At 36.6% G+C, this 12,412-nt stretch overlaps 1 protein-coding gene across 1 annotated transcript in view; it reads left to right on the top strand.

The window, feature by feature from the left end:
* The window catches only part of epha6 (eph receptor A6), a 729,322-nt gene that overhangs the window by 660,907 nt on the left and 56,003 nt on the right, over nucleotides 1-12,412 (top strand). Inside the window, exons 9-11 of the mRNA XM_072260500.1 lie at nucleotides 780-850; nucleotides 6,772-6,870; nucleotides 8,779-8,904. Of these exons, the coding sequence (XP_072116601.1) occupies nucleotides 780-850; nucleotides 6,772-6,870; nucleotides 8,779-8,904 (296 nt within the window). The remainder of the gene's footprint in view (nucleotides 1-779; nucleotides 851-6,771; nucleotides 6,871-8,778; nucleotides 8,905-12,412) is intronic.

Raw genomic sequence — 12,412 nt, 5'->3', positions numbered from 1 at the left:
GAGATATCTTTGACTCGCTAAGACACTAGACAACAAGTATTTTGACTTATAATTGCTCATTTTGATTACCTTCTCTCTCTTCTAAACAATAGCATTGCATTGGTTTCAGTTCTCTGTTTGTACTTAATAACCAACCACCAGAAACTTCAGTGAGCATAAATTTATTGTTTCTATTCTCCAATGATCCATTGGTTATACTTTACTTTTCTGTAGATCCCATAATAGAATATGGGAGAAACAGAAATAGCAGAATGCCTCTGGCTTGTAATGGACCCAAAAGTACAGAGAAAGATATTTTAAGCTATCCATAAAACCACATTACTCATTAATGTTTCGATGTCAAAGTACTGATTAATTGGTAATTACATTACCATTATCTAGAATGATGCTTCACAACTGGGTGATTGTAACTCACATGCACAATAAACAAAGGCCTGCTTGTCGAGATAATGTCCTCTGCTGAGAGTAATCTATATTGTGCATTAGTGCCTCTTGTGTAGCATGCTAGACATTATTAAACAACATCAGTCATTGTTGTTAGATTTTATATGCTTTGGAGCATTTCTATTGAACAAGTCTCTTGCAAAGAAAGCAATCCATCCCTTATTCTTCCCACAGATCTAACTGCAAGTCTGTTGTCCGACAGACACTTCTAACATGTTGCCTAATTTAATACCTGAGTTGCGTTGATAAATACATTGAGGTTGATATGTATTATTTGAAGTTCAAAGGCAGTTTGGTACATATTTCATTGTTTTCCTTCTCTTATGTTTGTTAAGGTGTCGCTGGTATATTAAGGCAAAAATGAAATCTGATGAAAAGAGGAGAACACATTTTCAAAATGGTCACAGTAAGTTGAATCTAGCTAAGCACTGGGACAAAATGAAATTGTGGTCTGAGTTTTGACACGTTTTCTGATTCATTTTAACATTCATAATCTCCAAATCTATTTAAAATCCCTATTTTCCATGTGATTACACAGGATGCAACACAAGACTGCCCAAACCTAACAGCTCACACCACGCTCCATTCAGTCCACTCCCCAACTATTCTCACCACAATTTACATACAAGAATGTATTGGTTCTATTGTCCAGGGCATCGCAGACCCATAGCTAACACACAAGGAATAGCAAGGCATCAACAACAACTAGGCCATGGTCCTGCCAGCACACCTCTGAAGACCTAACCCTCAGAGCCCCCAAATGGGATCTCAATTCCTGCCCACGTGAAGCTTTATAACAACATTTTTGAAAGTCAACAACACTTAAAGATGGTTATATAATTAAGAACATTTAAAAATTTAAACATAAGTAAACTATATTAGAAATATTGTAGAATATTAACACTACGTAGGATGTTAACAGAAACTGAATCTAATCTTTATTCTAATGTCCAGATTGAGAATTCAGCGCAGTGAAAACTCCAACCCATGGCAGGCTGGGGTGGGAGTCACAGCATATTCTGGGAATCACAGAGTTTAGCAACAGGCCTGGGTGGCAGATACACCAGTAAATATTACTCTGCCTGGCCTGTATTTATGGTGGGACCAGTAAACAGAAGACATGCTTGCGGTGACCAAGCAACTAACATTATTCTCAAAATAAATGATTGCAGATCTCCCAGTATCTCACATTATAATGTTGGTGAAGGTGGCCTTTGTTTAATATTTCCAGTGAAGCCATAAACATGTTCTCATAGAATCTGAAACAAAGCCATCAAATGCTAAATAAATGAAAGTGTCCCAGAGTTTATCATTCAGGGCCAGAGGAAGTATATTCTTCCTAAATTTGAAGTACTTACTTTCCTAATTTTGTATTTAGTTGCATTTTATAAAAGTGCTGAAGCTTCATTTAGATACAAAATGGTAAGTGACTAACATAGGATGATAGCTGGAGGACTTTTCTCCTATTTCTTGATATAAATGGGCTGTTTGTCCCATCAAGTCTATGTCAACTCTTAGACCATTCCCAATAATCCCATTCTCTCCAATAACCTGTCCTCACCCACATATCCATCAAGCCCTCCAGCTCTATTCTCATAGCAGCTATCTACACTCATGACAATTCACAGTAGCCAAATGGGATTTGGGAAGAAACCAGGGCACCCGGGAGAAACCTACTGGGTCACAAAGGGAACATGCAAACTCCTCTTCAATGCCACTATGCTGTATTACAGGTCCATGTGAAGCCATGTGTTTGTAATAGGGGAGGTATGGGTGACTATAGACGTATGTTTTCCAAAACCTTTTATGTCCGGGATTTTCATCATGTCATAGTCATAGTCATAGTCATAGTCATAGTCATACTTTATTGATCCCGGGGGAAATTGGTTTTCATTACAGTTGCACCATAAATAATAAGTAGTAATAGTAATATTACTATTAGTAAATAGTCATGGAAATAATAAATAGTAATAGAATAGTAATAGAAAAATAGTAATAAATAGTTAAATAGTAATATGTAAATTATGCCAGTAAATTATGAAATAAGTCCAGGACCAGCCTATCGGCTCAGGGTGTCTGACCCTCCAAGGGAAGAGTTGTAAAGTTTGATGGCCACAGGCAGGAATGACTTCCTATGGCGCTCTGTCATATTTAGGCCTGTATTTATTTATAGAAAATGATTGAATAATTAGTTACCATGATGATGATGACGATGATGACGACGATGATTTAGCATGGAATATTTTCCCATTCACTTTTAGATGTCTCCACTCATTCCCTGTGTCTGGCGTAGTCCCTGAGAAAAACTGATATTAAAATCAGGACCAGAAGTACATTAGGCATAATTGCACTTATTGAAATTAAATTTGAAATGTGGTGAATTGGTGGAAAATCAAATTTAGGGAAAAGTTATGTTGACACTCCATATTAATCAGTTAGTTTGGTGATGAAAAGACAAGTGGAGGATATGATAGTGAGTGTGTACATAGGGTTATTGTTTTTGCAGGAGCATTGACTACTAGGCTGATTGAATGGACTGACTGTTGGTGTACTGTACTTTCAGGCAACTTCTATGGATACCTGTTGACTCCCTATTAGTTTATCAGCAATTGCAGGAACAGCCTGATGACTGTTACATCAGTATAATGGCTTAAGAAAGTTCAGTTTCAATTGCTATTGATATGTTGTTCTTCACAAATAATTAACATGGAGCAATTGAAAATCCACTCTATGTAATCGAGGCTGTGCCTGGATTAATATGTCATCGAAACAAATCTTTGCACTGGGAACATAATTCCCTGAATTTACATGTTATGTTCACAGAATTTAGTGCTAATGATTCAGTTCTTCAAATTAATTTCCTGAGTGAATGAACTGGAAACAGAGAAAGTCAACTGTAATTAAAAGTATTTCAGCCTCTCAATGCTAGAGATTTCAAGAGGGTTCTGAATCAAATACGAATCTGATAGACATATCTCTGCCGCTTGTAATATATGTGTTTTATAGTTTTCAAAGAGGGTATTGCCAAATTCCAGCAAGATATAAATTCTCTCGGTATTGATTAAATACTGGTAATGGTCCAGTTCTGAAACAAATCACAAAATATGGTTTATTAAACTTAAAATTAAAATATTTTGTGCATAACAGAAGTTACCATTGATAGAAATAAAAACAGAGAGAAAGAATACCAATAATATATTAACAGGTTTATTTTTTATATATACAAAGGTATTTGTCTTTTGAAAAATCCATATTCATCCAAATGAATCCAGATTTATTCTTCAAAATTGGCAACAATTCCATATTTGAACAAATACCACTTTTGGCAGCAGCATTTTGGCAATTCTATTATTTTAGGTTGAAATCAGAAATTCCTGGAGATGTTCAGCAAGTTGGAGAGCACAGTGTAGGGAGTCATAAGCCTGACCATAAAAACACCCAACCTGCTTCTCTCTCCAACCTAAAGTTAACATAAAGTTTGCATCTTTCATTCTAGCTTTGCCTGCGTAAACATTGAGATGCACCATTGTCTCGGATCAGGTTTGGAAAATATTGAATTTTAATATTAAATAAAAGCCCTTTTTCATGCTTATGCAGATGACATGCAAAAAACCATTAGATCAAATAAAACAAACCTAAACCTTAGCATCCTCTTTTCTTTATCAGATCCAAGAAATTTTAACTCAATCTTAGACTGTTCTCTAAAAAAAATCAATGATCAAATCACTTTATTAATGTCATATAGAATAATGTTCTAAAGAATACCAGAACCTGCAAAAGTTTTGTGATATTAATGAATTATTTACTATTCTAAATTATACTTTCATAAATCCAGACTGTAATTACAGAGTAGGCTTGACAATTTTGTTTTCTGTTTCTTAGAAGTTTGACATATTGCAAGGTGATACAAAATGGATTATTATTCTTTATTATTACCAACAGACCTCATTATGTTCAGGCATTCAGTTGGCTAATTCTATAAACAGTTCAATGAGGTTCTTGCTGGTGACAATGGCAAACAGCAATTTTGCCACTTCTGCACTTAGAAAACACATTAATTGCCTATCTCTTACTGATATTATACAGAGTTCTCAGGATTTTGCCTTATTTTGAATAAGTTGAGTTATATTGAAAGAAGTTTTTTTTTATTTTGTCCAAATGAGAATATTTTTTTCAATCTAAAAGAATGCCACTAAATTTAGGTAAACATAATGTTCTCAACTACTCAATTTAAAATCCTGTGATGGAAGCTATCTGATCCTGTGCAGTTGATACTTTTTAAGTGCTGTTTTTTTCCCTACTAAAGTTAATTTTTTTTTGGTGAGTATTTGTCCCTAATTCAGTGGTACAGAACTTGCAGTCAGTGCTTCAAGAAAGATCAGAACTTAGTTTATGAATTCCATTGGTACAACCTTCAGAAGGAAGCTGGCACCAACAATTTCAGTGAGGGCACGGGGTAGTGAGGGAAGTAGCAGAACTAATGCCATCTACAAAGCAGCTGAGGAAACCTTGACACCTGGTAAGGCCCTGCATGGGAGGCTGGTCCAGAAAGTTCAGTCGCTTGGCATTTAGGATGAGATAGTAAACTGGATTCAACCTTGGCTTCACGGGAGAAGCCAGAGAGGGGTAGTAGATGGTTGCATCTCTGACCTGTGACTAGTGGTGTGCCTCAGGGATTGGTGCCAGATCCATTGTTGTTTGAAATCTACATTAATGACTTGGATGACAATGTGGTAAAATGGATCAGCAAATTTGCAGTGGACAGTGAGGAAGGCTATCTTCTTTACTCAGAGGTGGTGAGAGTGTGGGACGAGCTACCGGCAGAAGTAGTGGATGCAAGTTTGATTACAACATTTAAGAGAAGTTTGGATAAGTACATTGATGGTAGGAGCATGGAAAGCTATGGTCCAGGTATGGGTCGACGGGACGAGGCAGAATAACAGCTTAGTGTGGACTAGATGGGTCAAAGGCTTGTTTCAGTTCTGTAGTACTCTGTCTCATTTACTCTAAAAGCATGTAGCCTAAAGAAGGTCAAGTACAAGATTTGAACAAGATTATTTTTCAGTTACTACAAATAATTAGTACAGAGTTAATAAAATGTTATTGTTTATAACAGAAAGCTATGCTTCAGTGTTGACGACCTGCTCCTTATTGAAGGGGGATATCAATACTTTATAAACAGCTCAGAGATGTTTATCTGAAATAGTTGGGTTGTTTAATAATGAAAGATTGGAAAGGCTAGACTTGCATTCACAGGAGTGTAGAAGGGCAAAAAAGGAATTGATAGAAGCATAAGGTCCTGAGGAGCCCTGACAGGATGATACAGAGTCGATGATTCCTCTTGTGGACATCTAGATCTAAAGATCACCGTTTAAAAAATGGTCCCAATCCATAATGGATCAAACATTGATCCTCAACTGAGCTGACCCTTATATCTGTCAATTTTTTCAATCCCTAAAGATCCTGATCTTTAATCCTTGATAGTCTGAACCTTCTGATCCCCAGTGGTCTCAGATCTCTGTATGTCCTGATCCCACACGGTCCTAATCCTCCTGGCTTTAATTCTCCCTATTCTCTAATAAGTGATATACACAACCACAGGTTCCCAGATATTCCCCAGCATCCAATTCCCATTAGTCCCAATAATTCAATCATTAATGGTTCCCAATCCCTCTAACCCCTGACAGTTCCAATTCCCAATCATACCAATCTCCAAGTCGTCAATTGTCCTTGCTCAGTGATCCTTCAGTTATTGACATCCAAACCTTCTCCTCCCCCCAAGGACCTGATTTACATCTACTTATATTACCAATTCCCCCGAAGGCTGACACCCACCACTTCACTGTCTGTCCAACCTGATTCCTTGAACCCATTCTTATCATTTTGTTTCCTTTGTTCCCTGAGTCTCAGGCAATCCAAAACCTACAGCAGCAAGCAGGCCATGACTGAAATCTCACTAATGTACTCCACAGTGTAACATATTTTCAGTACATTACAATTTATGGACAACCTGCTATCAATATTTAGCAATGTTACCTTTGTTGTGTCTCCCACCACGTTTATCATGAGAGTCACCATTGACCAGAAACTCAGCTGGACCAGCCACACAAATACCTTAGATACAAGAGCAGGTCAAACACTGGGTATCCAACTATCCTAATTTCTGACAGCCTAAAGCCTTCTCATCATCACACTCAGGTTGCTAAATGTATCCCAACACTCAAACCTGTGATCTCAGCCAGCAAGGCAGGCAAAAGCAGCAGCATATATGAACACTCCACGCTACACATTTTCCTGCCTTTGAAATATATCATCAATGCTTCATAGGCACTGGCAGAATCCCAGAGCTCACTACCTGGGACACTGAGGGAGTACCCTTCACCAGAAGAACCACAGCATATCATGAAAGTGGCTTATCACCACCACGTAAGTACCTGTCAGTAACTTTGGGGCTTTTGCATTTTTGCAGAAATGCAGGTGTATGTTGTCCATTGTAGTAGGAATTATTAACCTTTCTCCAAAAATTCTGGGCCAGTGTTGTAATACTGATGAAAACTAATTACTAAACATGCAAGATGTTTCTGTGTATTTGCCCATAAGATCATCTTTACAAGGGTCCCATATTTCTTCTAATCATCCTCATTTTCCAAGCAAATGTCCAGAAATGCTTTTTGTCAATTTTGATTTTGCATGCAGGTTTTTGTACTCTTCTTCGGTCTCCTGCCATTTGTCACCTTTTGGCACCTTTCATTTACATCCAGTTACAGTTAGCTGTGCAGATTTGGTCTTCTTGTTTTCCCTTGTTTTCATGTCGTCAATTACCTCATCACCCATGGCTGCTCTCTTTGCTAACACAGATTCTTTATCCACTTATGGGTAAAATCCAGTTCTGAATGACACTAAATTACTCTTGAAACTTCTACCACTGATATTTTGTCATTTTATCATTAACACGCATGTTGAGTTCCTGCTCCATCAAAATCTTGAATTATTACAGTTGGCATTTCCTTTCAAATTCTGACAAACCCAGAACACACTCTTCGGAGAACTCTTTGGGAAATATTTGTTCCATACCAGCATTTATGCACCATCTGTGATAGGAAGTTTGGAATTCCTGCACGAATGAGGAAGACGCAAAGGTTACAGGCCAAGAGACCACCATGTCTTTTCTTCTCTGTTCCATTTGTGGGCTTCATCTAGAGACCAGGGTTTTTACTTACTACAGTCTTCAAGTGGCTGTGTTAGGAAGTCTGCCAACTGAACTTAAGCCATTTTAGAGCTAGTGCAGAAACAAGAAACAGATTCTATGAATGAGAGGAAAGTCTGCTAGAAAGAAAACCAAGTATAATGTAATATACATTTTTGAATAAACTGAGTTTTTTTTCTTTGTAATTAGTTTCTCAATAATTGAATAATAGATAGATTTATATTGTGAGCCTACTTTATGGAATTTCTACTATGTTATCTCAACTTCGTGAGGAACCAGAGTTGAAAGAGGTTTGATACCAAGCGCTAGCCGGAGCAGATTTCTCGTCCAGCATGTAAGCTGCATTATATTATTTTTTTGTGATAGAATTTAATGCAAAATAGGACATTTAGCATTTGTGACATTTTTAGTGCAACTTTGAAGAACAGAATTCTTGCTGTAAAATAATAGTTGTCTGCTTGAGTCTTTTTTAATAATATAAATCCCGACTAAGTGGAAGTTTCATTTATGGGTTTCTCCTCTTTTTGTGGGATTCAGCTGATATGCCCTCTGAACAAGATAAATAGTCATGTCTGTCTCTGCTATTACTCCAGACAATCGATTGATATTTCAATAAACAACCTAGAGAACTCCCATGGAAATTACAAAGGGATATAGATCACTCAATGTTCTGAAAACATATAAAGGTCTAACACTAAAGTGCTGTGGTTGTTATTTCATATTCTTGACATGAATATATTATTCTCCATCATAGTAGCCAGAATTATGAACACAATAGAAGAATAATGTAAAGAGAAGAAGCTGTCTTGTTCATTACTCCACTGTGCATCATTCATTGCCTGTGTATTTATATTCACCAAACAGCTGTTTCCATGATAATTCAGTTGCTGAGCCTTTCATCTCCACATGGAGAAGCAAGAAGCTTTTCACAAATTCTCATTATGTACATGATTTAACAGCATAAATTTCAAGTAACTTCCAAAATATTTGAATGTGCTGATAAAATATTTAGTGAAAAGCCGATACATTGTGACCAAAATCAACCAGTACATCAAAGGAGGATTTCTTTGTCATGCCGTGTTTATTTTATTCTCACCAATGTAAAATTGTGTTTTAATTCTTTACAGTCAGAGTCCCAGGGATAAGAACATACATTGATCCTGATACTTACGAAGACCCATCTCAAGCAGTGCATGAATTTGCAAAAGAAATTGACCCCTCCAGAATTCGCATAGAGAGAGTGATTGGAGCAGGTAAAAAATTAGAAAATTCATTTGAATCATTCCTCTTGCAGATAAAAGAATGTTTTGGTCTTGTGTATTCATTTAGCAGATTGAGCTGTCCAAGGAACTTGATCTGCAAGTCACTCCTATAGGCCATGTTCAGAAATATTAGCTTAATAAAACAGGGTCTGAATGAGCACTGGGAAATAAATTTAAACTATTAAAATGCTCATCAGAAATTACTACCTCTGCCGTACTGATGAATGTATTAGCGTACAGTATTTGCAATGTGGTTAGCATTTCTGTTAGTATAGGAGAGAATTTCAGAGAAGCACTTCAGCATATCTGACTATGATTTCACAGCATTTGATTGTCTAATTTTTGTTAATTGAGAAATTCTGATCAAGAGCCATCCCTAAACAGCCCTATTAATAAAATATACCAAGCAATGAGAACATAAAACTTTATGTACATAACAAAACTTCTCTTTTACTCTATCTGTTGTCCAATCCTGTCCTTCAATTTCTTCTCTGAATCTCAAGAAAACAATTCAATGGTCTTCTTAGCTAACTGATTTGCAGAATTCCTTGATGTTGGAATGAAAAGTCCACTCCTTTGCTTATAATTTACATATCTTTAATTTGGCATGTTAATTCTTGATTCTACGTTTCAACAATATAACTATTTTTTACTTCTCAATTTCCAGACACCGTCTTAAAGATCTTGGCTTCTCTATTTGGATTTGGATTGGACTTGGGTTTTGCTTTTTATTTAAAACTCAAGCTGCAATCTAATTGATCTACTTAAATGTACATAACACCATTACATGGACTAGATAGTTTACATGTTTTTTACCCATTGCTCTAAAAAGGCAAAATATGACAAAATCCTCAATTCTTGCAGCACATCAGGAGACATACAGTCCATCCTACTTGTGGCAACTCATTTGAAAAGCATTGAGCCTATACACCATCATCCCTCCCCTACAAGCCACAACAATGCTCTTCTATATTATTTCCCTTTAATATTCTTCCATCGCCTTGTGATAGTGGATCTGCTCCCACAAGATCTCAAAAATAAATTTCAAAAAGATCACTATGTGCTGTATATAAACAATTAAGTAAAATATTGAGTGACCTCCATGCTTCAAATCAATCAAAGCATTTTTCAGTTGTTTAGGAATTGCTTGAGGTTTGCTGATTGATTTACGACATTATTGGATTGTATCAAGTCACTTTAAGAATATTCTCCACAAGATATATCACCAGCAAATATATTGTGGATAGCAGGAGATTTTGCTATCTGTCAATGATAAATGAATGGATAATTTCAAGATTTTAGAAAACCGACGCTATTACTTCATTTTAATCCATTTATATTTCCCCAAACAGTTCAATAATTTTGTTCTCCAATTTAGTCACTTGCACTTCAACATTTTTTTGTCTTGCCAGTGTTTATCCACATATAATCTCTCCCAGCTACAATCCATGATCATATGGTACAAGAATCTTTTTTTTCTCAGAGCCATCCATGAATGGATACAATTTTAAGAAATAGTCTCCAAATTTGGCATTTTAATTCTTAATATTATTTTGTATGCATCTGTGGAAATATTCTTCAAGTCTAAAAGTATAAAACTTTCGCTGCTGATTTTCATAACTCTTTGCCATCTGTAAATGTGTTGAGAAATCCACTCCTTTTGCTGTGGAGATATATAAAAATTCTAAGAGGTTCTCACTCATGAATGGATATTACCTTTATTTTCTGAGTGATCAATTGGGATGTACTGCAATGATCAGTACAGAACATAATGCATTCTTCTGCAAATGATGCAAAAGTCTGAATGAAATATCTGTAACAGTGTGTTTCTGGAACTATTTTAATTATACAAAATCAGAATCAGATTTATTATCACTGCCATATAGTGAAATGACTTAATTTGTGGTAGCAATACAATGCAAAGACATAACATTACTATAAATTACAAAATAAATAAATAAATCAAAAATAAAGGAATACTGAGGTAGTGTTCATTAGCTCATAAACCATTCAGAAATCTGAAGGTGAAGGGGAAAAAGCTGTTTCTGAATCAATGAGTGTGGACCTTCAGGTTCCTGTGCCTCCTACCTGATGTAGGAGTGAGAAGAGGGCGTGGAAGGTGAAGGTCCATGCTGATGGATGCCACCTTCTTAATGCACTGCCTCTTAAAGATGTCCACTGTAATTGGGAATGTTGTGCCCAGAATTGATCTGGCGAAGTCTACAACCCTCTGCAGCCTTATACAAACTTGCAGTGCGCAAAGCACAAATTATACAAAATCTCGTCGAGACCAGAAAGCAATGAAACCAGAACCCCCGATATGTTTCACTGAAAAACAGGATTTCCAATAGTGGATATGAAAATGAACTGCGATCTTCATAACTTGTCAATAGTAATCATAGTTATTGCATTTTAATTAGTAGTATTTGAATTTGCTATATTAATGTCAATTACAAACATTTTTACAAAATCATTTAATATCTGGAATAATGCCAAATAACAATACAGTTAACCAGCCAAACAAATTCATGTTAGCTGTCATCTCCAACGTGTAGAATCACAAAGGATTTCTCTTGTAGCAAAATATCTAATCATTTATTCTGTGTAAAACCATTTAGGATTAATACTTTCAGTCTGATGCACTTTCCTTTAGATCTGCCTAAATAATGAATTGAAGCCTGACGACTTAGAGCCTTGAAAACTAGGAAAGGCATGTCCTGGAGTAGGACCCTGGCCAGTCTCACTGTCTGCCCCCACCCCCCCACAATTTGTCAGGCTATGGAAGACTGAAAGACTTGACCCAAAACCTCAGTAATAACCTGGTGAGATAGAGTGGGCTTAAAGGGAGAACAGGCACAGGCACAGGCATCATGTGCTGAGATCCTGCCTCCAGAATGCTTCTGCAGCTGCTTTTGATTAAAAGATTTTTTGACAATTTTTGAATGCTTCTAGTCGTGATTTTAATTATTGAAATATATTTAACTAATTCAAGGTTTTTTTTTAAAATTGATATTCAACCTTAAGCAAATAATGCAAAACATTCCAGGTAAGTAAAATGAAGTAAGTGAAGCACTTACTTTGTTTTATTATCAGGAAAAGCACTTACTTCACTTCCCTCTTTCTGCGGGTTCAGTGATGTCTGCCCTGACAAATACTGAGGCTGCATCAACATCTGAGCCCCTCACTGGTCCCAATCTAACTTAGGGTTAATGCTTTTGTCCACCACACCCACCACATCTACAAAATGGTGCCCGCTGATCAGAGACTCGCTGCTCATGCACTGGTCTCTGTAAGGGATCGACTAGTTAAATGCATCACCTCTAACATTCAGAACATTCCAGATTTCCGTAAGTGGCCATTTATGTACTGAAATCCATGATTTTATGAGACCCTAGCAATGAATTCATAATTTTTCCTGTAAGCTATTTTTGCAGAGAGCTCTGTGGCACCCTTATTTTCCAGTTTAGCTGCAGAAACTAGCGAGTGTGAGGTACTAGTG

Source organism: Mobula birostris, chromosome 6 (assembly GCF_030028105.1).
Source record: "Mobula birostris isolate sMobBir1 chromosome 6, sMobBir1.hap1, whole genome shotgun sequence".
In the NCBI taxonomy this organism is placed as follows: domain Eukaryota; kingdom Metazoa; phylum Chordata; class Chondrichthyes; order Myliobatiformes; family Myliobatidae; genus Mobula; species Mobula birostris.
The sequence above is the reverse complement of the archived record's forward strand: the minus strand, read 5'-3'. Positions and strand labels throughout refer to the sequence as shown.